Below are 27944 nucleotides of genomic sequence, written 5' to 3'. Positions count from 1 at the left end.
AACTAGTTGAACTGCTGAAAAATCAATTTATGTGATGTACTTATGATTATTCTCATATTTGTTTTCTGTCACTGACTGAAATGAATAACTGTGTTCATTCTATGTTACTGGGGCAACACATAATGATCATCCTACATGATTTTTACAAGTGTACTATATTACAATGTATTCTGTCAAAGTGGCACAAAAGACTGATCATAACGACATGGTCATCAGCACAAAAAGACACAGTGAGGCAAGACAAGGAACAAACAGTTTTATTGGACATTTTACAATAGCATTTGGAAAAAAAAATGTTAATCCTGTTTTAAAATGATACAACTTGAGTTTTTAGTGTCTTATTAAACTCTGCATAATGATGCCAACGAAAACTCCTACCATTCAAAATGTCTTGTTCTTCAGTCACACTTTAAAAATAACATATATACAGTAAAAGAAATGAATGAGGGAGGTTTCACCTACACAACTGCCTCTATAATGAGACAAGCCTGTTCAACTCATGGAATTTAAAATGGTAAAGTGCACAGATCAGGATGTTAACTGTGCTCCTCAGCGTCTGCTACGACGGGAGGGGGACGCTGACCTGAAAGAGAGGCATGGACCCAACATTAATACTGCACTAATCACGCTTTACAGTGCAGACTGTAAAACACAAACATGCACAAGTCCCCCCTCCCACCAACCACACTTTTACAGTCTAAAATATTTTATGTAACTTCCACAAAAACTGGCATTCTGCAGATTCTAGAGAAGCAAATCTACCCTACAAAGCATAATGCAAAGCCACAGATGTATTTGTTTGGTTATGTTGGGCATTACTGTGACATTTTCTCTTTCTATTTGACCAGGAAGCAGTTTCACATTAACTATTTGCAACAAAATAGAGGCCTAGGCTCTACTGAGGTAAAATTGGGGATTATGAAGCCTTAATTAAACTTGTTAGGAATTCATTCGTCGCAAATTTGTATTTGACAGATCAAAGCATCATGAAGGATTAAAACCCTTTATTGCATCAGACTTGACTTTACACAGGAGCATGTGGCTGCCTTTGACAGTACATTTTCATAACATTCAGTAAACATTCTTCATTTAGTTACTGAAAATAGGTCAATTAAAAGGACTCCAGAGAAAATCACAATGAGACATACAATAAGAACATACAGTAGGTAAAAAAAGAGGAAAAAAACGAATACTACCTTGATCGCGACTTAGACTTGTGTTTGCGGCTTGCCTTCTTACCAGACTTGTGAGATTTTTCCGTCGACCTTGAGCGACTACGTTTGGATTTCTTAGATTTCTTTTCCTTGCTAACTTCAGGGGTAGGGGATCTACTTGAGTCAGAGTCTGAGTGTCTCTTGCTAGCTTTGGCAGAGCCCTTCTTGCTGGCTTTACTATCGTGTCGAGAGCGCTTGTCACTCTGGGAGTCTGTGTATGAATCACTCTCTCTCCTTTTCTTTGATTTGCCATTCTCCTCTGCAACTACAGAGCTTCCTTTTTCCTTTTCTTTTTCTTTTTCTCTGGCTTTTGGTTTTTCTTTCTTCTTGTCTGTCTCTTTTTCCCTATCCTTATCCTTCTTTTTCTTGTCTTTGTCATGACTACGACTCCTTTCCCTCCTCCTTTCTCTGTCTTTGCTAGAGGCCTTTTGTTTGTGTTTGCTGCTGCGGCTGTGACTGCTGTCTCTGCGCTCTCTGCTTCTTTTCCTCTCTTTTTCCCTTTCTTTCTCCCTCTCTCGGTCTCTGCTCCGACTGCGGCTGTCTCTGGCTCTAGCTCTGCCCCTGTCTCGGTCTCTCTCTCTGGATCTGGATCTACTTCTGCGACTCCTGTGCTCCCTGGAATCACTGCGGTCTTTCTTGTGGCGGCCTGATCGCTCTGCACTGCTCCTCCTCCTGTCCCTGCCCTTCTCACTACGATCACTACGGTGCCTGTGGGAGCTGTGGCTTCTGCTGCGCCGACGGGCCTTGTGGGACGAAGAGCGACTACGCCTCCTCTTCCGTCGTGGGGAGGAGGATCGAGAAGAACTACGAGAAGATGCTGAGGAAGAGGAGGAGGATGAGGAAGAACGACTGCTGCTGTGGCTGGAGGTGGAGCGGGAGCTGCTGCTGTGACCGTTGGCTGGGGAATCGCTGCCGCCTCTCCCTGATCGCTCCTTCCCTCTGCCTGAGTGCTTGCCCTCACTACCTTCCCTCTCACTACGAGACCTACGCCTGTCTCCTAAGGGCTCTGCCTCCCTCTCTTTTACTTCCTGTTTGTGTGGATTTTCCAACTGACCCTCATCATATTCCCCCCTTTCTCTGCTCAATCTCTCCTTCGCCATTTCTTCTGTACAAACAGACAACAAACATTCAGGTTAAAAATAAACCAAGAAACATCAGGAACACACTGCAACTTCACTATAAATACTATCTTTAACCTTGAATTAGGTTCTAGTTTGAAACTGTAGAAACGGTTCCTTAACCTCAAGATAATGTTGCAACCATTTGCACCAATCTGTAAATGTCTATTTTAACAATACAACAACAAACTATAGTCAAAATCTTCCGTAGTTGTTGGGACTACGATTTGTATTTGGAGCAATAAAAAAAAAGACAAAAAAAACAACGAAAACAGCCAAATTACACAGAGCAACAAAATGTAAGGAAGCAACAAGATTTCATCAGTTTTAAACTTCTTTTTTTTCCTTTTGAAAACTGACCTTGGAGGATTTCTGGCATTTGAAAATAATGTGTGTTCTTACTTAAAAAAAAAAACAAAAACAAAAGAAAAACAAAAAAAAAAAAAACAAAAAAAATCACTGAAAAAAAATTCAAGTCTTACCACGTGCAAGCAGAGCCTCTTGTGCTTGTTTTTCTTGCAGCTGCTGCATCTCCCGCTCTTTGCGGCGGAAGGCGTCCTGCTTCTCCCGGATGCGGTGGCGTAGCTCTTCCTCATCTGTGTCAGAAGATTCGGATCCTCGGACGCTGCGGCCATCCTCATCTTCACTTTCATCTGAACCATAGTCACCCAGCCCGCCTGCCACAACAGAGCCCCCAGGTTGTTGAGTGTTGGAAGGGACCAAGATCCATTCTCACAATCAGGTTCCCCTCATGAAACCATTCAATCCCAACCCAAGGTCCCCATGAAAGGCACTTAATCCTGCATAATTTTATATTTCACACTATTAAGCCTCTTAAGAACAAAGAGTATACATATAGTCCTTAAACACCTAAAACACTCATGTAAATACTTTTTACTCGAGAGCATGCTTCTAATACCAAAGTGCAAAACGCAAATCAGATGCCACTTCTGCCTTAATTACTCTTAAAAACTTGGTAACGCATTTGGGTACCATGTCTTGTGCCAACAGCTTTTCCCACGTGGCTACTAACACTCCACCATGTATTAAAAAAATAAATATATTTCCCTTCCCTCCCCCCCAGTGACAGAAAAAGGGATACTCACTGAGACCAGTCAGAGAAGCCAGTGCACTTGACTGTGCCAGCTGTTTTGCAGGAGCTTTGATTCACATCAACAACAGGAACAACATGTTAAAACACATACTGCCATTTCTCAAAGGCAAGAGTCGCTAGAGAAGGGGGTCACAGATAAAGCACTATTCACAAGAGCTGCCATTGGTAACGAGAGAAAAAAAAAGAAAAAAGAAAGAAAAACAAAAAAAAAAATGGAGAAAAGAGAGAGGATTAACAAACAAGCTTCTGTCACACAATCCAAGTCAAACAGTCGGACAGGAGGGAAAGAACCAATCTGTACTAATGCACAGTCCCTTCAATGAAAGAAGTGACTTGTATCTATAGATGAGTGCTGGCCAGAGAGTCAGTGCTGAGACTTAATTCAGCCATACAGCCATTCAGCAGGACCTTCAGTACCATGATGAACAGGTTTCTAAACATTGTTTGTGGAAAATATGGCTCTGCTCTCTCCTTCTGATGCATTAGCAGAGAATGGTTGAAAATACATATTTGATGTACTCCCATGTTCCGGCTCAAACGCCCTAGCTTACAGGGCATAACAGCAATTTAAAGAGATTATTATGCACATAATGGATTCTCTCCAGATTTAAACATAATGTCTTGGTGACAAGCATAGATGATGCATTAACGGGAAAAGACAAGAGCAGACCTCGAGTGGCTTTCCTGTGAGTTTCTCTGGCTACGTGCAGGATCTCTTCATTTGTAACCTCGAGAAGGATCTCTGTCAGAAGAGTTTTGGTGATGATCATCTACAAAAATAGAAAATAAACACAAACATCTCAGCATTTTCAATGATTCCTACTGAAAAACAATCACATTACCTCCAATAGTCTGCTTGCAGTTGACATGACATGAATAGTCAAACTAACCAGCTGGAACTCCTTTTCCTCCTCAGTCATCTCTGGTTCACTGTCTTCTACAGGAGGTGAAGGGCTCCTGACAGAAAACTCTTTCTTTATGGAAATCTTTTCATCTTCATCATTATCATCATTCCCCTCATCGTCACTGTCCTGATGCAAAAAAAAAAGATGCAGAGACTGAGTTTGAAGCAAGAACAGGGCAAAGTGTGCATTTGTAGAGGCAATCACTGCACCAGGCCAGCTTTATATGCAGAGAAAAGTGTTAATGGATGTTCTTTCATCTTTAGCAGAGCACACACAGTGTAACCAGTTTTTTAAAGGAACCATTCTGTAGTCAAGGACAGAAATGAGTTGCTTACAAATTTACTCTTGCGGGGCACACGTGGCCCATCACCTTCCTCGTCCGCCTCATGCTCTTTGCCATCATCTTTTGCCATTTCTGCTCTCTCCTTCTCCATTCGCTCTCGCTCCAGCTTTTTCTGCTTCTCCCTGTCCATCTTTTCAAGACCCTCTCGGATCCATGCAGGTAGTGTGCGTCTTTTCACAGCATCTAAAGGTGAAGTTCAAAGTCAAAATGAACTATCCACATACTCAGTCTTTTAAAAGCTGCGCTCGCCTCTTTTATGCTTATACACTTGTTTAAAATGGCTTGTAAACACACACGTATTTTTTTTTATACATATGGACAACAGCAAAACACAGAAACAAAAGCTGCTCAGAAAGCTGCCTCTCTGAGAATCAGCACACATACAGAACAGTATATATATCCATGGACCTCAAGCAGTCTTTATCTTAATTTTCTGGCTTAGTTGAGCGAAAATGCACTCAATGTCTTTGTAGGGTTCACTCAATTATAATGCCATTTTCATGGCCATACCATCCACAGACTGACAAAAAACCAAAAGGACTGCAATGATTTAAAAGAAAAAAAAATTGCATTCATTGAATAACTGTATTTCAACATTTCAGCGAGATTTTTAACATCACATATAATTTCTGCATCATCATCTTACTATACAAAGTATGAAAGCCTGATGGAAACCCAGCAAGGAAAAACACACTACAGCTATTCAGTATATACATTTCCTCCTGGATATAACAATAATTCCTCATTATATTTTTTTTTCAAATAATATGACAAAATATTTAAGATTTGCAGAAATGAAACTTTAGACTTTTTATTCTATTGGCATTGAATTCTGGAGGCTGAATCCAATGCCTTTTTAGACTTAGAAGACCTGCAGATATCCTGACTCACCAAGTGGAGCTGGGGCTTCAGGTTTGACTGGTAGCTGGATCGGGGATCTGGGCCGGTCTCTGAACCCTGGTGGTCTGGTATCTCGCCTGTTCTGAGGAGGACCCTGCCAGTATGGCGAGTGGAAACCTGTGGGTGTGGGGGCGAAGGATGAAGCAGCTCCATGCTGTGGAGAGATAGCACAAACTGAAAATTAAAGGTAGTTCAAAGTACCAAAAATCCTCTGCTTCTGGCAATCAGCTGAGTATGGGGTTGCCGATGTCTTTCCCCAGAGCATGACATTCATCCATCACTCCTGACTAGGCCAGAAAGTCTGCCTGGTTTAAAAATGAAAATGTAAGTAAATAAAATAAAAATCAGCTACTAAAACAATACCAAACCATGCTGGATCCTCAACAAGCCAACACCTTCCTCTGCACAGCATCGAGAAAGCAATGACTGATACACCTAGATGCTTGGACCCGGCACAGTTTCTATGGATTGCTCCTTCTTGTGTTACTTGGTTGTCACACTAAAACTGAAACGCTTCAACAGTTTCTACTGTAGCATCTGCATACCTGATAATCAAACTGGTTCATGGCCATGGGGGCCATGGCGTAGCTGTCGGGCTGTGCCCCATACCCATGGCTGTTCTGGGGGTAAACCCCATGGTGGGCTTCAGAGTTGAACTCCACGCTGTCCTGGCTATTGCTGTCCTCACTGGGGTTCACCACATCCATTGGTCCTGACCCTGGAGGGATCCAGGCCTGTTCAGGGGGTGGAGGGGGAGGGGGCTGGCCATGCATTCCCCATTCTGGTAATCACAGAATAATTAGTAAACAAAAGAAATTTCAATTGTTCTTAGTGCTCAACATCTGCCTAAAGGCAAATTAGGTTTAAATAGGCAAATATCAAGTCAAAATTCTAATTCTACTCTTTTCCATAGGTAATACCAAGGTTTTATAAACAGCACTAAAAAGGTAGTAAAAACACATGTGCAAAAAATGTGAAAAAAAGAATCAACACTGAAAGTGAAAAATGGGTCAAAGCCAGCTATGGGTCAAAGCTATTTTACATTTTCCTTTTGTGTTTTGGCCTTAAATAGATGCTAAATATTGGAGAGACATGATCTGTGGGGAAAGAGAACAAGTGAATGACTTGCAGTTACGGTCCTGCCAGTCAAGGGTTATTGCTGACGGCATCAGCGCCCATATGGCATGAGCCTTAAACACTTGGCTATCAGCTCGCCCTGTCGTTTGTGTACCTGGCTGCCACATTCTGCCAAATGCTGGGTCACCCTGGAAGGCACCATGGTTACTCTGTGCGACAGATTCAATGCCTGGGATGTCCTGGCCATTGGGTTGGATATTATGCTGCTCTGTTCCTGTCGACTCTTTTTGGGCTATCCATGCCTGTGCCAGGGCAGCCCAGTCCACTTGACCTGCACAAAGTCAGAATATATCCATAAATTTGAAATACACCATGCGCAAGATAACACATGTGTAGTCAAGGTAGTTAGCTGCAGGTAGATGTGCAAGAAAGACTTAGAAATGCATGTTTCTTTTGAGGAAAAATGCCTTGGTGATGCATATGCATCATTCACTGACCTGGATCTTGCTGGTGCTGGAAAGACTGCATCCACTGCTGCTGGCTCAAAGGCCACTGCGGCCAGGGCTGTCCTCCCTGGTCCCACATCACTCCTCTCTGGATTCACACCTATAACATGCAAACCAGCCACTTCAATTTTCAATGTGCACCCTCAGCGTGACTTCAGCTGGCATGACGTGATGTGCTGTAATCTTTGCGCTATAAATTGCACTCGACTAATGGCCAGAAAACAGTGAGCTTCAGCTTTAATATAAGTGCTACTTCAAGCGCACCGGCTAGCTGCACGTTAGCGACTCGAGCAACCTGGAGACCATTTCATCTGTTAATGGTGGACACACACGCTGTGTGGTCTGGGATCTTATGCCATTATTGACGTAAGACACCAAAATACATTTAGGGCCGGCGAAATTCCAACCTCTAAGTCTTCCTTGGGCCATGAGTTTATGAGCTAAGGAAGCTAAACCGAGCTAACGCGAGCTAACGTTAGCTAAGCTAAGTCTGAAAGCTAGCAGATAGTAGCACAGTCATCTAACAGCCGAATAAATGTGCTTTTCGTTTAGAATACGGGCAAATGGGGAAGTCTGCATGGAATTCACACCGACGCTGTGCTTTTCGTAACATAATTCCCACCTTTCCCAGGCAGCCTCTCCGGCGATGCGGCTCCAAATCAAAATGGCTGCGCTAGCGAGCTGTTAGGAGGAAGTGTGAACCGAAGCTCTGCTGCCTTCACGTCTGTCGGAAATGCGACAATGCAGGCATTATGTTGAGTTCTAATTTTGTGACGCTGCCGTTTAAGGCGAGCAGAGCTAAAAGAGTCCTCATCGCTCTCTGACACCGCAGACAGCCTTTGAGTGTACAATTTGTCCACCACAGAGGTGTAGGTGTCGTATTGTGGCAGTTGTTTTTCCTTCTTCCAAAATGTTATATTTGTAGTTTCCATTAAAGCTACTAAATGTTTAACAATGTGTGAATCTCTGACTGAATAAAAAAAAAAAAAGAAGACCTTTATCAGAACAATGTCAGCAAACAAAATGCAAAGGTAATCTTTAATCTAATTCAGTCAGTTTAGGGCTACCGGGAAATAACGTAGACATCAATATTAGATCTAATATTAATCACTTGGAAAAGTTAGTGACAAAGCTACCCAGTAGTTGTCAATATCATTAAACACACCTCTTTTATGACAACTTGTTGTCAGTTCACTAAGTTCCAATTTGTCTATTTTTGTTGATTAAGTCATATTTTTATTTGGCTGATTTATTTACTTAAACACATCTAACTACTAACTAGTGACTGACCTTTTGCTATGATTTCTTCATTTCTCAGCAAGAACAAACGAGCAGCAAGTAAAGGCAGCATCGACTCCTGGAGGGATTCAGATGCTGATGAGGCTGAGGATAAAAACACAACAGTGCCGAACTGTTTCAGAAGTGTAAGACAGTCAGTCAGGTGCTGTAATAAGCATCTAAAGACGATGCATTTAATAAAAGTCACTTGTCTGCAAAACAAAACAAACACTAGCCTTTATTTGTCAAGCTTGGACCTTTTTATACAGACATAAATCACTTAAGAAGCTACAATGGACAACATGAGCAGTTGCTTTCCAACCTTATTTAAGCTGACTGTAAAAAAGACAGAAGAATAATCAATATGGTGTCTATGTGCAACATGAAATCAAAGCCCTGACATGATAAGCTCCTTCAGGCCTCACCACACCATCTGAAACTGTGATGTGCAGGATTCTTTAATCCACAATTAATTTGAAAACAATCATCATTTCAGCTGGTGCTGAGTTTCCATGGTGCATGTTGCTAAAATAATATGTAGATTAAAAAAAATTAAAACACTGCAAACGTGGAGAAATAGTACATAATTTTGCAATATAGAAATAATAAACAGAAGGAGACATAAAACGGGGGTTAACAGGAGCAAAGTGGTCCATTAACCTGCTGACTCTTTGCTGAGCTGAAGCAGGGATATTGGAACCAACAAATGAAAAGCAAATGGAGGTTTGTCACCACCAAACAGCTTTTCTTTGGTGCCTGAGTGGCAGTGTTGAAGGATCAACAATAAAACAGAACATACTGTTGGAATTAATGATATCATTACTCTTTTTTTCTTTGAAACAGTCATTTTAGGAAGGTTGAAGTGCAATCCAACCACTTAGCAGCAAAGTGATTTTAACTCTAAATGTTTATTTTGGTTCTCATATAAAACATGAAAGTCTAGCAATGTTGAAAATAAATATTTTGGAATCCACAAATGCAAATGAAATGCCATCTGTTACACTGGTGTTGGTTCCTGAAAGAAAAAAAGCCTTGTATTGATAAAATTCTGTAGTCCTTGTTAATAATAGTCTTTTGTTTTATTATGCAGATTTGTGGCATGGCATGGTGAAGCGACTCCTGGCCTGGGGTCTTTCAGTGTGTAGCTTGCATGTTCTCCCCGTGCAGCGTGGGTTCTCTCTAGGTTCTCTGACTTACTCCCACAGTCCAAAGACGTGCTGAGGTTAATTGGTGATTCTAAATTGTCCATAATTGTGAATGTGAGTGTGCTTGTTTGTCTGTCTCTGTGTGTTCGTACCTTGCCTTCACCCTAAGTCATCTGGGATAGGCTCCAGCCCCTCCACGACTTGACACTGCATAGATAATCAATGGAAGGATCCAGATCTGTCATTTTGCAGATCCATAAACTCAAACACACATGCACCATGGTCCTGGGCTGGGTTTCTGCATTTATATTGGATTTATTTATTTTTACATGCATGTAGGTTGTGCATTTAAAATACAGGTTATCAGGATACAGATTCACACACTTGGATCATGAAGCATTTCCAATTTTTGTTAAGTCCCTCATTGACTGCTGGTCAATCAGGTGTCCTTTGACCCAGAAATGAAATGTTCCATTAGAATGTTAGACTGTTGACAGTTCGACTCAAAACTGACAGTTTCTCTGCAGACTTCAACTCACCTTTCAACCTGAACACACACTGTTCATCTGTGTCTGAAGGATCAACTCTGTTTGAGGACTCTCAACTTTACCGCTCAGCTTACAATCGCTGTAAAACTTTTCTTGTCGCTTTCACATTTAAACCTGCTCTGTATTGAGATATACAGCATCAAAATATTCATGGAGTTTATTGAAGAAACCTGTGGCATCTACAGGCCCATCAAGTTATGTGAGAGGTTTTTGTTAGTGGAGTTAATCTGACAACATTTTCAGATGTAGTTTAAACTTTAGAGGACAAACTAAGAAGCAACATTATTATGTTTCCTTCACAGATGTTGTTTGACACGCCGATGTATGAGCAGACTCTGCAGACCTGCTGGCACATGGCCTCTTGTCAATCTCCGGTAGGAGCATCTATAGTTTCATGTCACACAAAAAGAAAGGAGCAGGTAAAATCTCATGAACAATGTCGTGCACGGAAACACAAAGACATGAGGGCTCTTGCTTGTTGATCAGATCGGACTGATGGTTGAACTTTTGAGGCTGCAGCAGAAACAGCAGCTCCCCTCTGAGATGACTGCTGAAGACATGACTGAGCTGCTGGTGGAGAAGAGCAAACACTCACTGAGATTCATGTCAGTTACTGACACACACACAAACACACACTCCCAGTTCAGCACTACACTTGACTTTAGCTCTGTATGTAATAAGCAGGAGAGGAACAGTGAAGATGAAGTTGTGTTTTGTGTCTGTTTCAAGGCTCTGGAAGGATGATGTGGAACACTTTGATGAGGCTGATGTCAGACTCCTTCTCAGGTTGGTAGGACCACCATCCTAAAAGATGCAGAAGTAGTTTGGACTTTGTAACATGACATTGGATTTTCTCCTGTACATATGTCCAGTCTGCTCATCATATTTCACTCCTTGTTTCAGGTGTGGGAGGTGAACACCAGAATGAAGATGAGGGATGTTGAGCTTGAAGCCAGAAGGCTGCTCAACACACCAGAGGCCACGCCTCCTCACCTGAAGTGAGTTATGTTTGAAACATTTACTATCAGTTGAAGCACAGTTGTGGTGATGTTTCTGTGGTTGAAAACTAATACTGAATGAATGAAACCTTCAGGCACCACAGGATCATGAGCCAGGCTGAGAAATATGCCAGACAGCTCACAGAGCAGCAGCGGGAGGCTCCAAGCTCCAAACCGCTCAGCCTGCAGAAAGTGGTGATGGAGGTGGTTCCAAAAGTCCTGCAGGGCTTCTACTTGACTCCTTCAAGCACCTCCTTGAACACGTCCTCCCAGCAGTTCAGTAAAATGGCTGTTGGCGTCACAAAAGCAGTGGAGGACCGGGTCTCTGCTGCTCTGTCCACCGTCCTCTGTCAGGTCACCTTCTCCCACTGCATCAGAGACCACATGGTCCTGTCTATTCAGGAAAAGCTTCGGCAGAGCTACCCTGAAGACGTGCTGGTGGAGAGACTCAACTGATTGGCAGCAGACATGCTGAACACCATCACCAGTGTTGCAGCTGAAGAGATCTGTGGTCTGGTTCAGAGTCACACTCACACAATAGAACTGATGAAGATGGACTGTGAAAGGCCAGAAGTAGGCTCTGCTGAGGTTTCCACTCCTCCACCTCCTGTGACTCCTGCTGATGAGTCTCCCGTCATCAGTGCAGTGCAGGATGAGCTGATCATCACAGAGCAGCCAGTCCGGGTGGAGCAATCCTTAATCAGCACCACAGGTAGCGATTATTATTCCCATTCACTTGTGTCTGAGCCATCAGGTCCATTCACACTGTGTTAACTGGTTGTTTTGCTGGGTGGAATTCAAGCACTGACTGTCTTGCTTTGCTTTTCCAGAGGCTCAAAAGACAAAGAGAACTGGATGCAGCTCTCTCCTGCGTTGGCTGCAGAAACACATCTGCTTCTTTGTCAGGCCTGAAGATGACTGAAAAAGAATTTTATGGCCTTTTGCTGAAATTCTGCCTTCTGTTAAAATCATTTTTTAAAATCATTTTATTTGTTTATTGTTGCTTTGAATTATTAAATTCAAGCATTACAACTTCAAGTCCTTGGTGCATGCTATAAACTGTTTACTAAACAGTAGAGAACTTGCCTAGTTTCTGGAGGTGCATCTCTCTTCTTATGGAGACAAAAAAAAATCTTCATCAGGAACAAGAATTCATTTTAACATTCACAACCAGAAGACAGAAGTAAGACTGACCTGTTCGCAGCTAACATTTCATTTCACAAATCCAAATCCTCAGCCTTGTGGAGGACTTCATGACCCAATTTCTGTATTTGAGCTGGGAGTGAATAGAGCAATAGATACCACGTGGTGACCAGATACCAACTCTTTCTAAAAGGAAAAAAGACGGAAAACATTAAAACGAATGTTTGCCATTTTTTATAGCTTTGTCTGACAATCAGCTCACAATCTGTGACTGTTTAGATGGCTGGTCAGACGAAAGGTGTTGTAGAGCTCTACTGCTGATCTGGAAAAGTCGTATAAAGCCTTCACACAGGAAGGTCTACGGCTGTGTGACTTGAGTCAACGTCAACTGTGGCTGAAGACAACAAACACAAAAATGAAAAATCTGAAGGCATGAAGTTAGAAAGAAGTAAATTAATCAGACCTCTGTAGTCCACTCGGCTGAACAGCAGCAAGTAAAATTCAAACAGCAAAATTCACTTTTTTTTCAGTCAGCAATAGTCCAGTGTTACAAACAGCTGGTGAGTGTGACCGAAACAAAAAAATATTTTTCATTTATCTATAATTTCGTAATTGGGTGAAGTGCCTGGTGTGCAGTGACTGTTTTCATCTTAGCAGTTGCTAACGTTTCCTCAAAAAACTGAGGAAATATAATTGTTACACATAAATTACTTAAACAAAAGGTTATGTGCAGGTGTTGTTCAGTGGTGTTGATGTGTATGTAGTATGAGGAGCAAGGCCTCGGGCATATGCAGTCTACGTGTGTACACGTCTGCCTAAGAGAACGTGTTTCGCGTGCTGTGCATTAGTGTATGTGTGACGGGGAGATAGGTGAGGCTGACAGTGACAGCAGCTTGCATGGTGAGAGCAGTAAAATTTAACCTCTGTTGCTGGTAGATGAGCAAGCCAGCAGCACCTTATTAGTTTCTTACAACTGTCTCACACAGGGGGGAGGGTGCCTTTCATTAAATGAGATTAAATCACATGAAATGCTTCAGCAGCATGTCCTCCAGCAAGAAGCTCTGCCCTCCTCCCCCTTCCCACTTTAAAAATAGACAAATACATTTCAGAAAAGCTTTGCTCTTTTTGTTGGTGGCAGCTTGACAACCTGTTTTAACGTTCCAGCTGCATGACTGGGATGTCACAGCGTGTGGGAACAAGAGGACGTGCAAGGCGATGACGTTGCCCTTTTCCTGATTCTACACCCACCTCCTCTTCACCAGCTCACGACATGTTCTGAAGCAGTGCTGCTTTGCACCCGTCAGGGCCGATAACGGGCGAAGATGCTCTGAATATGGCACCATGGGATCCACAGTGACAGCCCAGAGAGATGGTCGACAACATCTCGCTTAGAGTAAAAACATCATGACATCAATTCCAAAGCAGAAAACACAAAATCCGTTGTGATTTTTCTTCTGCGAGAGGCTAAAAAACAAAAAAAAAAACACAAAGAGAGACGGGTCCTGTTGAATATACAGCTCATAAATTAGATTTATTTTGATACAGTATGGTTTATACTCATTCCATGTGTATAAGTGCATAACTGAATTTAAATGTCAATTTCTGGGAACAATAATCTGTCTTGAGGAAAAAAAAACCCTGCACGCCTGAAGCACCATGAGTCTGTATTGTGTCTACTATGTACAATTACATATACTCAATATTGTTTTTGTTTACAGTAAGTTGTACTGTACATAAATAAAACCACACATATCCCTCTTTACATTTGACTCTGCATATTTTTTCTTCTCGCCATGCACAAGTTTGTAAATCCTGAAGCAGAGGCACTGATTTGTCCTTGTTTCAAAAGAAAATAATAAACCTCTAGGCTCTGATGCAAATGTTGAACCCCTGTCCTTCTACCATTTTGGCAAATGTCCAACAAGCAGAAAAAAAAAGAAAATAGTTTGATCTAAAATATTTTCATAGAAAAACACAAACGGGTCATTTGACATGGACATTTCAGGAATAGGCAATACATTCATTAGAACTTGAACCCATGCACATTACAGCAAAGATGTTTTCTTATCAGGCTTTTAGCTTTAAAGTTGACTTTGAAAATCTTTTTTTATTTTTTGCTCAACCTTACTGATGGCATTAGAGAATAGAAAGTAAGTCTGTTGCGGTGCTGACTCTTTGTTGAGCAGCTTAATGGGTTTGTGTGTGCGCCTGCAGTTACAGTAGAGCTGTATTACAATGAAGGCAGACAAGGTGCTTTGTTGATTTGATAAACGTTGAGTGCGTCTGTTTGTGTAGTGACACATGAGAACTATATCGATGACCTTGAGAGAACACACATTAAGGAAATTCTGAATAAAGTAAACTCTGCTTAGACTCGCAGTTGCAAAACTCGTCTTTGGCAAATGCAATTCACTGATAGTCTTACATTAATACATTCTGATGTTAGGAAAACAATCCATTCGCAGTAGGCTGTAAAATAACTGTTGTGCTACTCCTTAAAGATGCTATGTGCAGCGGCTTCAGTCAGCATATAAATGTAAACCACTGTTAGCTGTGATAAGAGTTATTACTCCTTACAATATATTAGTCTTTCAATTTCTTTGAATACACAAGCAAAATTCCCATAAGGCCCAAATGATACTGCTTCTTGTTGTCATGCTGAGTGTAAGTTTCTTCCATGCAGAGAACAAACACGCCTGAATTCACTCTTCTCTTGACTTTTTTTTTTTTTTTACCATTTATTGTCTGCTAATGTCAGAAACAATCACAATTTCACCAAATTTGTGTCATTGCCTCACAATAGAAAACATTTTGTGGGGAGCCGGTGTCCTCCATGATGGTCCTGAGTGTTAATATTCAACTGTACAACTACACTGCTAACTGTGATTTAACCTAGCAGTCATATACTGATGTGAAAATAGCACACATAGCACCTTTAAACTACATTCGCCTGTCTCTCACTCACTCACTCATTCTTTCATACTCATGTGCGCACACACTCACATACACAACTGACATCAACTAGTCAGCGCTGAGTGCAGTTTAGCATGCGATAATTCTGCTTGTTTCCAGTTAGCCATCGTAGCAAACTCCATCATGCAGTTTACATCCCAGCATGTGATTATGACCAAGACGAGACCATACATTTTGAACAGCTCAGGTTCAATAACACTCTTCTCTCCTGACCTCTTTTGAAAGACAGGATTCGTGAAATACGAAACATTAATGAAAATCTGGGCTACAAACCAGGAAATACCTTTAAAATTTGTTTATGGTTTATATATCTAAGATATTTAGAAGTGCCAATATAAGTAAGACAAGTGAGTTTTACAGTGACGTTTTTCCCTTTTCTCGCCTCCAAATTCTCACAGATACAGTAAGAGGAGCTGGAGAGGCTTTACAAAAACAAACAAAGCAAAACAGATATCTAAGGAAAAGACTTTTGCCGGTCGCGTTACAGCATTTCCTCGTAGAAGAGCAGGTATGCCTGAGAGTTGAGTACCCTTGACTCTGGAACTGTCTGAACGGTGGTATCACTGACGTACACCCACTGGCCCTGGGAGCTGCTGCTGGCATCCCTTGCACCTGAATAACACACAGCATGGATATTATGAGGCACAAAAGCTTAATATGGGGTGCAGACAAGGTGAAACAAGGGAAAACAAGGTTGGTCATTTGTTGGTGACTGGGTATTTTTTCAGTCTGTCAAGTTTGCTTTGGTCAAACATGAGTGAGGGCTTTCATAGCATGTTTCCACAACAGCAATGCTAAAATATTGCTATCCAGTGAGGAAACGAGACTAAAATAAAAGTTGCATAGATGTTTGTGAAAGCTTCTACATGTCACAAAGGAACCAAAGTTTGTACTGTCTAGCAAACTGTAGCCAAGAAGTGAAGCCAGTGTCTAAAACTGTCTATTAAGGGTCATATGTACAAAACTCATAATTGATTTAAAATCAAAGATTTTCTGAGTTGAATTCAATGAATGAAACGACATAAGATTCTCATGTTCAAACACCTATGTTGAGACTGACGACTTGGTGCTGTATTAGAAATCAATAGTGTGCTGATTTACAGACAAATTTTTTTCTGATTGTATGGCTTCATAGTATATGCCAAGTATTTGCAGTATCACATGTAAAAATAACTGTTTTTATATTTATCTGAGTAAATTAAACTAAGAATATTGCACTTCATGTAAAGCAGCAATAACAGACAAAGGTAAAATTGTGGAGGATGAATTTTAACTCATGATGGATGTGACAAGACAAGGTATTACATGATTAAGCCAGTCTGTCAGCAGCCATTGTAATAACAAGTCGGACCCCTGTGTCATCACCAACCAAAGGCTCCAACTATAATATGTCTTACATTAGCTTGTTCGCAGCAAGGACAACTGCTTCCCTGAGTTTTTCAACCACCTTCAGTACTACTCTGTAAATCTGGACACTCTCTTTGAAAAGAATGAAAAAAGGAGAAAACAGGATGGCTCTACTGAACAAAAAGACCTCTATTCATCCTCTCCTTTGTGGAGGATGTCTTCAAGGTTACAGGGAGTCAGGCCTTTGTTGCCCAAATACTGACCGCTGTCATGAACACACACAAACACAGAGACACAAAAAACATAGATAGAAGGTCTAAGAAGAGCTCAAGAGAGCTCACCCCTGACCTGACAAGTTCTTGTGGTGTTGTTCTGTTTTCCTCTGGGGAGCACGCACTTTTACATATGCGGTGTAGTGGCCCCCGCGCATTGAGCCGCTGTGTTCCACAATCCCATAAAGGCTGTAGAGGACACGCTCACCGGCTGCCAAGTTCTAGCAAAAAGGTGGAAAAAATAGAATAGCAAAAAGAGAAACAGAACTTTTAAAAAAAAAAGTAAAGATACATAAATGCAGGTCTCCAAGATGAGCACCAACCAAGGACATTCAAAACAAACTGAACTACCAAAGTAATATGGCGATAGTAAATGTAGAAAACGTTTACCGGTAGAAAACCCTATCAGAAATTTGAAAATTAAACAATTAAGATAAATGTAGAGTAAATTAAATATTTGTCCACTTAAAGCTGACTTGTGACTTTTTTATGATGGAATGAAATCTCTACAGCAGAAGTGATAAAGTGATACCTTGCAAGATGCAGAACAAAATGGAGCCAGATCCAGTATCAGAGGAAAGTCAACATGGCGGTTCACCTTTCGTAGGTTCATCCCGGCCTTAATGTAAAAAAAACAAAAACAAAATAAAAAAACAGTTGAATCCTTTAGGCTTGCAAAAACTCTCTCAGGGTGACTGATTGGGATACATATTCACTGTCACCATCAGATGACATGGAGGCTGATGAAGAGAAGAATGTGTCTACCTACCTGGTGGAAGCGTTTAAGATGCAATGTGATGACAGGAGGCAGTGAAGATATCAGCATCTGTTTCCTAGCACTGGTATAAATTTTCTCAGTTTTCTTATCTGTGCAAATCACACATAACACAAAGGAAGGTCATGTTTAAGCAGTAAACCATTAATTCAACTTCATTCAAAAGTTTCTTGTAAAGAAAAAAAGTAAAAAAAAGCGCAAGCAATTTATACAAACGCAGAAACAGCAGCTACTTATTACAGGATCACGATGACCCTTGTGCACTTAGAGAAATTGCCAACTGCAAAATCATTGTTAGCCCTAATTTAGCCCTTCATTCAGACACTAGCAAGGATTTGCTCTGATGTGAGTAAACGCATGCTGCAGCTGATGAACTCAACAGGGTCAGGCATCAGAGTCAAGGACTGAGATGGTAGCTGTGTATAGAACCATACTGGCAGCAATATGAGTGTTTGGAACATTATGAACACACATTCAGACAGTAAATAAGAAGATGATACTGCAGGGACATGTATTTATGTTTTGATAAATCTTTCCAGAAAAAAGAAATGCTGCTTGTTAGAATCTATTGTAACTGGAGTGAATTCAAACTGTCTACAACCACCATGTTTCATGAAAGACAAAACTACTAACTTTGTAGAATTAACTATGGAGCTTAGAGGGGATGTTGGACGTTCAAAACGTGGATTTTGTGCACAGTATTTCTGTAATAGTTTCATATATGTTTTAAAATTATATTTCCGATATCAAATCATTTGCACGTTGGCTTTCTGCACTGTGGTTCCAGATGGTGTGTCTTACCTGCTGAGCTGCTCTTGCGTAGCTGCTTCTGCCTACGTTCAGTGCAACTCTCACAAAGCAGCTTGTTGTTGCCCATCAGCAGTTCCACAGAGGTGAACTGGTGGAGGCAGGACTGGATGGAGCACTCCTTGGAGCTGGGTGTGTAACTGTGGGACAGCACCTGGAACGCCCCCTGATGGTGTTGATGGTGCAGATTATCTCGGGTTTGTTTTTCTTCCTGCTCCTCGGGAGAACAGTGTGTGGAAGTGGAGCAATCGCCAGAACTGAAGCCCAGATTGACTTTAGAAACTGCAGTGACCAGCTGCTCAACAGTGCCACCTTGTCTAGCGGAGGATGATGACGAGGGAGAGGAGGCAGAGACAGGTGTAGGGGATGGAGTGAGTGTGGATGTGGATGATGGGGTGGACATGTGTCCGTGGCTGTGGCTGGAGGAGGAGGCACGTGGGGCCCACTCACTCTCGGAGGCCTCACTGTCAGCATCGTTACTGCTGTCCTGAGCACCCGAGTCTCTTTCGCTGCCATCTGATAGGCTGCCAGCAGCCGCCATTTTACAGATCGAGACACCACGGGCTGATCCACCAGCTACCCCTTCATCCTCCGGTCGCTCTGCACCACAGCCTGCTCCTTTCTCCTCAACAGAACTGGAAGATCTCCTGCTCTGCTGCTTCTGTAGAAAAGCAGAACATGAAAGTCGTCTGGTTTTAGAGATGCAGACTCTGCTAGTTTAATTGATTGGACCTCGATTCACTTGTAATACGAGTTGTTCAGGCCAACTGCTGACATTCTTATAAAAATTTTTCACATGGCTCCAAAGTGAATAAGCATTCACAGAAAAGATTCCAGGAGTTGTCAGTGTTAAATTTTCTCAAGTAGCTTCAGAAGGAATACTTTAAACTTCACAGCCATTCCTATACCCACAATCCCCTCCCATGGACACCCAGGCCAACGCAACCCTCCACACAGACCACATGAACAGACCTGATTCACTACATCGACAGCTACGACTGCGCTCTAGAGTTGGACCCGATTAGTTGACTATTTGTTCGCTGTGCTGCAATGGGGCTATCAATTTTGATCTGTTAATATCCCCCCCGCTGCCGCCGCCACTGATTGCGGATACAGTATGGCGACTGGTGGAATCGCCTGCTCACTCATGCCCCGTCGGACCGAATGGTCAGCGCACCCCCCCAGTGGGAACAAATACCCACCCGCAACCACCGCGGGGCACCCCCAAATATTCGGGATATTCATCAATAATTGGGGCCGAATATCTGGTGAACAGAAATTGGTATTCAGACCAGCCCTACTGCGCACTTACAATTCACTGCAGTATATTAAATTTATAACGACAGTGTTTACAGTACTGTGTTTACATAAACACCTTGTGCAACTTAATTTACAAATAAGTAAACTGTTATTGAAAGAGTGTTCAATTTTTCTCACAAGACCTTCTCATAAAAGTTTTATTATTTTGTTTGTTGCACTAATTGTGCTCAAATTTCTGCCCTGTGTAACACTGTGGTCTATGAGGAAAGTATGTGAGAAAATGACAGTGAAACTAAACTTAAAGTTAAATGCTGTTTCTTGAGATAATTTTAAAGCAACATACAGGACTCTAAGGAGTCCAATGAGCAAAGAAAGAACAAAGACAAAGAGATAGGAAAAGAACAAATAAGCATATGGAGCCTTACCTGTCCGCTCAGCTTCCTGGTATTTCGGTTGACGGAGTGTGCTGCAGAGAGAACCTGGTCATTGTGAGCTGTATGAGTGTCCTGCTCCCTGCTGCTCTTCCCCAGACGACCAGGGTTGGAAGGCTTTGATATCTGAACACGACAAAAACAAGCATCATCAGTGAAGCTTTAACTAAGTACTGGTGGCTTAACCTGGTGAAAACTACTTAATTCACCATTGTTCTTTTTTTGTAATGAAACTGCAATGATTGTATTTTGCAGCAGCTCACCCTCTCCTCTATGATGGGCAAAGAGATGTCTATGAAGGCCTCCTTCACTGTGGAGATCTGAAAGAGAACCAAGCAAGTCAGTGTCATCATATAAATCATCATTTTCCTTAATTGTCAAAATCAGAACCAATTCTGCTGCACATTTTCAGCAAGTCTAAGAAGAGATGTGGGAAGTGGCTTTTTCTCTGCATTTTCTTCTGAAGCTCCACACCTGGTGCTCTCTTCCTTCAAGGATATTCTTTAGTTTGCATAGTGGGATTTGTTTTGTTAACCACCCTAAGCTCCCACATGTTATTGGAAATGCGTGCTGTAAACAATACGAGTTTGAGCCGGTCTTTAAAGTGCTTTTAGTTAGTCTTTCTATCAACTTGTTTTCTCTGACTTGTTTTTCAGCACAGGATCATCCTCTGGTTGTGTGTATCTCAGTCATAAATGTTCAGTTGATGTAACAGCTGGTAAATATCGATTAAAGCAACGGAATGAAACAAGAGAGATGGGAGGATTTCAGGAGTAGCTATACAATTATTTTAAAACAACTTCTGTCTGAATTGGCTGGTTGAAGAAAGTTGCAACACACTGAGCTACGCCTGCTTGGTTCACACCGGGTATTCAGATCCTTTGGTTTGGTTCACTTATATACACTTACATGCTCACATTCCTCACACATAATTGTGTTGGTAAGTTCGCCTACAAAGATGCGGTCAACAAAGTTCATCTTCACACCTTCCTTTCCGTACGCTGATGGAAAAAAGAAAAAGGTTTCAATTAATGGTGTATGGGAATTGTGTTTTACTGCTAATTATATGCCAGATGCTTTAAATAAAATTATGTGATTGTTAAACACTGTAATTCAGTTTAATTGACAGGTATATAAATGATTTCCTTGATAATATCGATTAAAATTTTAATGTAAAACCAGACCAGAAGGTTAATCCAACAAAGACCACACTGTTCAGTAGCTGAGCTGTATTCCCTTTAACTGCCACAAGATGGGACTATTGATCTTGGCCATCTGTCTAGTGTGGCGTTCATATGAACCTTTGACTTGGCGTTTGGTCTCCTCATCAGCCGTCTTCTCTGTGGGATTGTTGAAAGCCTTCAGAATTCCTGCTTTCACCCTCTACAAACAAAAAACACAAAATAATACAAATCAAATTGAAAATGATATTCAGTAGTACATTAATTATAGAAATTATATAACCGAAATTCATATTTTTAAAAAATATTTCTTTATTACATCCATTAGTGATATATCACAATCTAGCCTACAGCTGAGTTTGACAGGTATACCCATTATAAGCATCATTAGTGTAAAATAATTATTGTGCTTGTCTAAAAACGTTAACACATAAATCTCCTAATTAACTGTGCATGCTTGTGTGTGTGTGTGTGTGTGTGTGTGTGTGTGTGTGTGTGTGTATACTTTATTCGCGTGGTCCTCTTATTGGAGGTGACATGGTCAGTGAGTGTGTTGGTGAGAGAGCTGTGAAGAGGCACAGCCACAGTAAAGCACCAATCAATAGATAATTGGCCATGGTCTATGTCTGAGTCGAGACCAGTCAGCCCCCATTGTCCCGGGACCCACGCACTGGACTGGCTATTTAGGTCAAAAAGCCCTGTTAATTCCAGCCCGGTCAGTCTGCACCCCACTCAGGCAGCACAGTCAAACCAGGCTGTGGCTCTCCTACTAATTAATTACCAGCAACCCCCATGCACCCTCTCTCTCCCCCCGAAGTAACAGCGTGCACTGTCCCACACAGGATGGGCCAAGGGAGGGGGGAGTCGGGGGCGTGAAGAGGGCTGCTGGTACAAGGGGTGCAGGGGTGGAAACTAAAATAAAGACGGGGCAAAGAAGGACAGTCCATGCCCTGAGAGAGTAATACCTACCGTCTCAGCTAATTGGTGATAATTGACTGGGCCAAATTAGCATATTCAGATCTCTGATACTAATTGTCAATCAACACAAACACTTAGGGCCTCTAAAAGGTTGGCGACAATGCAAAAATACCAGTCTCTTCCTAACACACAAGATAAGGTGTGTATATTAATTGCACTGATTTTATGTGGAACTCCACACAAAAATTTGACATAGATGGGTTGAAATCAGGTATTGATTGATTATTGTTAGTTTAGGAAGTGATCTTTGCATTATGTTGTTTTTCCCATTTGAGAAAATGCAATATCAATAACACTTCAACAGTGTATTTGGCCTATTAGAAAAGTTAGTGACTGGAATTATTTTCTATGATGTTGTTAAAAATATTTGACAATGTAGAGCTAAAATACCACTGTATCCCCGAATGAGCCGTATAAATGAGTTTCTGAGTGAATGAATAGAGGAGGCCATACCCCCTCCCTTTCTACCTCCTTGATTGGATTGGGAGACGGGCTGATGAGTGTGTGTATGTGTGTGTGTGTGTGTGCAGGAGGGGGGCCGTGGGTGACCCTCAAACACAATGGGACGGCCCTGGAGCTCATTCAGCAGCTGTGTGTTTCCCAAGATCACACAATGATGCCGGTCGTGCCACTTGCAAGTCCCCTAAGTGGCACAACTGTCTGTGTTCACAAGTTTGAATGGGAGCAGGGGAGCCTTGCCTGTGGCCCCTCCTGAGCCCGGGGCTGACCACTAAACACACCCGCTAACTTCTCCTCCTTGGTTCATGCAGCCACTGGTGGGGCCATGGGGGCCAGCTCAGCCCTCCAAAGCGCTGCTGTGGGGTCTCCTAATTGCCCCGTGAAGGGTTAGGAGGGTGGGGGTTCTGTGTCCTTGCCAAAAACATGGCACCATAAGGTTTGAACACAAAAACTGGCTATCCAATCAAAAAGATGACATTGGGTTATATGAGTACGTACAACCACTCAAAAAAAACACAGCTGAGCATCTTACATTATGACAACAGTAATGTAGAATGGATTTTAAGATCTTTACCAAATTACAGCAAAGAATATATTGTACAAGTAGAGGGTTGACAAGATTGACAACAAATGCCAGTGACAAAAATGACTTTGCCATGTGCTGAGACGAATGACTTTCAAAAAAGGCACAGCACCCTAGATATATGTGTTTGATCATTCTATTGTTGCTGCTAGAAATGTTCAAAATGAATCTATATTTTAAAAAAAAGAAAAAAAAGAACTAAAATACACCTGAAGTACAAGGCGTACTTCGGGTGTATTTAAAGAACCTTTCTGTGATTAAAAAGTAAAACTTAAGCAAACTTTAAAAGTATATGACAAAAGATCTTTTCAAAAAATGTGATAGTATATTGAAAAAAAGAAACTACAATATTAAAATACAAGCGTGTGTGTACATATATGATGCATGTAAGCTCACCTTAGTTTCCTCTACTCGTATAGAGTCCAGTAAGTAGTGCAGAAGCTCCTGACTGTCTTGCTGTTGGTAACCCTTGAAACGAGGAGCTCTGGAAAAAACAAACAGATGAAAGTGAAGAAAAATAGAGGAACAGCAACTTATGAAAAGGAAGTTAAGGAAATAACACAAATAACATGAAGGCTGGAATGAATCCTGAACTGAAAAGAGTCAGTTGTATAAAAAGTATAGAAGAAAACCACCACACACACAAAGCCTTTGGAATGTTTAGAAAAAAAAAAAAAAGCGGATCTACAATTCCTCCCTACCAAGGCCTATTCACTACTTTTCACTGTTGCATCTGTTAAATCCTACCTGGCAATAGAGCTTTGTGGTACATACAATATTTCCCATTGTAAATTTTCTATTGCTTTCTGTCATTGAATGTGTGGACCCTCACAGTCACATATAAACAAGAACATAAAAATAATAATAATAATACATTTTATTTGTAAGCGCCTTTCAAAGCACTCAAGGACGCTTTACGAGAAGGGTAAAAACAATAAAAAAAACAACAAATGACAATGAAACAGCAGATTAAAAACACCACAAAAGAAAATAAAGATGGACAAGCAAATAACAGGGAGAAGGCAGTTCTAAACTGATGAGTTTTGAGTTTGGATTTGAAAAAAGGCAGTGAATCGGTATTTTGGATATCTGGTGGCAGCGAATTCCTGAGTTGGGGGGCAGAATGGGAGAAGGATCTGTAGCCCATGGTGATGAGGCGAGCGGAAGGGACGGCGAGGTGGATGGAGGAAGATGATCTGAAGGAGCGAGAGGGGGTGCTCTGACAGATAGGGAGGGGCGAGGTTGTGGATGTTTGATTCAGAACTGGACCTGGAGCCAGTGAAGTTCTTGGAGGACTGGGGTGGTGTGGTGAGAGGAGGGGGTTTTGGAGATAATACATACGGCAGAGTTCTGGGCCAATTGCAGTTTATGGAGGGATTTGTGAGGGACATCAAAGGGGAGTGAGTTACAGTAATCGATGCAGGAGGCTGTGGACAAGGATGGAGGTAGTGTGGAGGGTGAGGAAGGGGCGGAGACGGTAGATATTGCAAAGATAGAAATATGCAGACCGGATGGTGCTATTGATGTTGGATAGAAGTAAAAGTGATATGTCGAGGATGACACCCAGACTCTTGATCTGGGGGGAGGGGAATATAGAGGAGCTGTCAATTTTCAGGGAGAAACTGTTAGCTTTGGATAAAGTGGATTTGGTGCCAAAGAGGAGGAGCTCAGTTTTATTACTGTTTAGTTTGAGGAAGTTTGAGGTGAACCAGGATATGATTTTAGAGAGGCAGGAGGTAAGGGAGGAGGGAGGGAGTGTGGAATTGGGTTTGGTCGAGAGGTAGAGTTGAGTGTCATCCGTGAAGCAGTGAAAACTGATATTAAATTTACAGAAAAATTTGCCAAGGAGAAGGAGGTAAATGATAAAGAGGAAGGGCCCCAGGACAGAGCCCTGAGGCACAACAGAAGTAACGAAGGAGAGGTGGGAGGTGAGGGACTTAAGCTGGATGAACTGAGTGCGACCAGAGAGGTAGGAGTGGAACCACAGTTGAGGGGGGTATGAGTAATAGTAACAGGAGGTCAAAGCTGCACTCAGCAGGAAGAAGGTGGCCTTCAGGGGGGGCAGAGTCAGCATCTTTTTTTATGCCGTGGTGTGCTGGGGCAGCAGCACATCAAAAAGGGACACATCGAGGCTGGACAAATTAATCAGGCGGGCCAGCTCTGCAGTGGGCATGAAACTGGACTCCCTGGTGACAGTGGCAGAGAGGAGGACACTGAACAAACTGCTGGCAATCATGGACGATGCCAGCCACCCTCTGCACACTGTCATCATCGCCCAGAGGAGCCAGTTCAGCGACAGGCTGCTCCTCCCCAGGTGCAAAACGAACAGGACCAAAAACTCCTTTGTTCCCTGAGCCATCAAACTGTTCAACTCTGAGCTCGGGGGGAGGGGGAGGAGCAGCAAGTGGGGAGAGGTAGGGAACGAGGGGAGAGGAGTGAGGACATTGGGGTGAGATAGAGCATCATGCTCTATCACCGGAAGATATCTGTGGAGGAGAGGGGTGGAGAATCAGCAGTTAGGCTCTGGTGAATATTGTTGATTTTGTCAGTGAGAAACTGCAGCAGGGAGTTACAGGTGAGGAACAGATGAGGGGGTAGGGAGTCCGGAGGTTGGAGGACTTTTTTGGGCAGTGAAAAGACAGTCATGGTATTTCCTTTATTAGAGTGGATGAGACTGCAATAGAGTCATTGGAGTGTAGAATATGGGATTTATGCACTTCTTTATGGATAGTGAGACTGTTTTTTTAATGGAGTCGCTCAAGTAGGCAACCTTTGGATTTTAGAGTTCAGGTGCAAACCGGGGGGCAGATTGAGTGAAGGAGACAGAGTGGGATTTCACTGGGGCAAGAGAGTTGAGAATTGAGTTTAAGGTGTTATGTACTGAGCAGCCAGTTAATCGGGGGTGGATAAGTGGTTGGGGATTAATTGTCTATCGATGGTGGAGGAGAGGCAATCCATATTTAAATCCTTAAGGGTAAGGAAGGAGATGATCCGAGGTGTCAGATTAGAAGTTTGATGGTTTGACACCAGAGCAGCAGATTAAATCAAGAATATGGCCTTTTGTGAGAGTAGGAAATTCGATGCACTGATGGAGAACAACACTTTCAAGGCAGGATAAGAAGTCTCTGGTGAGGAGAAGGGTATTATTGTCCATACGTATACTGAAGTCAGCAAGTAATATGATATTAGGAGAGAGAGTGGATAAGTGGGTCAGAAGAACGGAGAGATCATCTATGAAGTCCTTGTGAGGTTTAAGGGTGTTTTTATTTATGTATTCTGCTCCTAGCCTTTATCAACTTAATATCAAATAGTATGATTTTTGAAGCTGTTGTGTTGTTCATTTGTGTGTTTGAATAGGCTTGTTAGTGTGTGTGGGTGGCTGCGCACAGCTCTTGTATGCTCCAACCACCAGGGATGGAGCAAAAATGTTTGGGGCCCCTGTATAAAAAGGTAAATCTCCATAACATATTGGTCTACACTTCCACAATTTTGCCATACCTTAAAAGAGTTAGGTAAAGAGCTTTGTTATTTTGGGATAAAATTTTTACCAGGGAAAAACTAATCAAATGAATGATCAGTTCACAAAGTAAACGTATGAAACTTTTCTTCCCCGTTTGATTGTCACTGTAGAATACGGTTGACAGGTATTTTAAAGCCAAAGCATTTCATACTTAATAGATTGGGATAGTACGTGTTGCTTCAGGTAGCAGTGTTGCCACACAATCTTAGATACTTATTTGTTATTTGGGACCCAAAACTTAGTTCTGTAGAATATTTGGGCAGAATTTTTAGAATTTCATTTGTTTTCAGATCTGGCAAAATTTCCCTCTCAGAGCAACATCTTACCTGAAAGGTCGTTTTAAATGTTAAAAAGTTATCTCGAGACAACTAATTTCCGGGGCCATGCATCCTCATTTCTTACTAAAAGCAGTCTTTCAGCGATATTTAACCAACTTTTGAGACCTCTACTATCAGTGGAATTTGAAGTGTGGTTAGTATAGAATGAGGCTTGTTGAATGCTCCCATACATACACTTGAAATGAACACTGAACAGAGAAGCTGATAATAATTCTACACATATAAAAAAAAAAAATCTTTAAAACCATTTCAATGTCTCTTTCTTTTAAAAAAACAACACCAAAAACAGATCAAAGTTTGCATTGTCTCCCCCTCCACAATGTTGTTAACAGTAAGACCAACAGAGATACTGAAATAGATTTCCTTTCTGCAGATAAATGAAATGTAAATCCATTGAGGAATGAATACTCGTTGCATAGTTTTCTTTTGTTGCATTCAGTACAGTATTGACGTCTTGTTTCACTTGTATTGTTGTCTTAGCATCTGTCATGATGTGTTTAAATAAATATAAGCACAAGCTTTATTGTGTTTTGTATTGAATTACCATCAGCCTCTCTGGTCACTGTTCATTTTAAGTATATGTATGTACATCAGTTTGCATGGTGATGCAAACACATAGTTTACACCAGCATTTTGGCATGTCAAAATAGCAGGAAAATTGAACCTTGGCTTGTCATATTAGGCAAACATCAAATTCCCCTCCCCCCTGGCACCATGGCAGCTATCAGCCC

At 41.8% G+C, this 27944-nt stretch overlaps 2 protein-coding genes across 5 annotated transcripts in view; both read right to left on the bottom strand.

Annotated features, from left to right (window-relative positions):
• Positions 1–241: 241 nt before the first annotated feature.
• pnisr (PNN-interacting serine/arginine-rich protein) lies at positions 242–7877 on the bottom strand. 2 transcript variants are annotated; one of them, XM_008277628.1, is made up of 12 exons: positions 7800–7877; positions 7169–7277; positions 6826–7002; positions 6140–6375; positions 5586–5748; positions 4687–4877; positions 4337–4477; positions 4117–4216; positions 3439–3492; positions 2815–3009; positions 1197–2319; positions 242–583 (listed from the first exon to the last, which is right to left on the bottom strand). In XM_008277628.1, exons 2-12 carry the CDS (start codon positions 7254–7256, stop codon positions 550–552), a joined length of 2502 nt encoding a protein of 833 aa, XP_008275850.1. In that variant the 5' UTR covers positions 7257–7277; positions 7800–7877; the 3' UTR covers positions 242–549. The 2 variants fall into 2 exon arrangements, with proteins under 2 accessions (XP_008275850.1, XP_008275851.1); XM_008277629.1 differs by having other exon boundaries at positions 242–2319.
• Positions 7878–13789: 5912 nt separating this feature from the next.
• Positions 13790–27944, bottom strand: part of usp45 (ubiquitin specific peptidase 45) — a 32711-nt gene continuing 18556 nt past the window's right edge. For all 3 annotated transcript variants that reach the window (XM_008277625.1, XM_008277627.1, XM_008277626.1), the window contains 10 exons: positions 23752–23839; positions 21456–21537; positions 21064–21155; positions 20418–20474; positions 20149–20280; positions 18458–19124; positions 17651–17748; positions 17414–17500; positions 16958–17102; positions 13790–15874 (listed from right to left, as the gene is read on the bottom strand). In XM_008277625.1, coding sequence (XP_008275847.1) covers positions 15744–15874; positions 16958–17102; positions 17414–17500; positions 17651–17748; positions 18458–19124; positions 20149–20280; positions 20418–20474; positions 21064–21155; positions 21456–21537; positions 23752–23839 — 1579 coding nt within the window. In that variant the 3' untranslated portion in view covers positions 13790–15743. The remainder of the gene's footprint in view (positions 15875–16957; positions 17103–17413; positions 17501–17650; positions 17749–18457; positions 19125–20148; positions 20281–20417; positions 20475–21063; positions 21156–21455; positions 21538–23751; positions 23840–27944) is intronic.

The sequence above is a fragment of the Stegastes partitus genome, unplaced genomic scaffold (genome assembly GCF_000690725.1).
Source record: "Stegastes partitus isolate 25-593 unplaced genomic scaffold, Stegastes_partitus-1.0.2 Scaffold103, whole genome shotgun sequence".
NCBI lineage: Eukaryota > Metazoa > Chordata > Actinopteri > Pomacentridae > Stegastes > Stegastes partitus.
This window is presented reverse-complemented; position numbering and strand designations above follow the sequence as displayed.

Coding starts and splice junctions, on each gene's coding strand:
- pnisr (XM_008277628.1), bottom strand. CDS start 7,256: ATGTGGGACCAGGGAGGACAGCCCTGGCCGCAGTGGCCTTTGAGCCAG. Junction 5,749..6,139: donor TGAACCAGTTTGATTATCAG/GTATGCAGATGC, acceptor ATCTCTCCACAG/CATGGAGCTGCTTCATCCTT. Junction 4,878..5,585: donor TGAAGCCCCAGCTCCACTTG/GTGAGTCAGGAT, acceptor CTTCACCTTTAG/ATGCTGTGAAAAGACGCACA.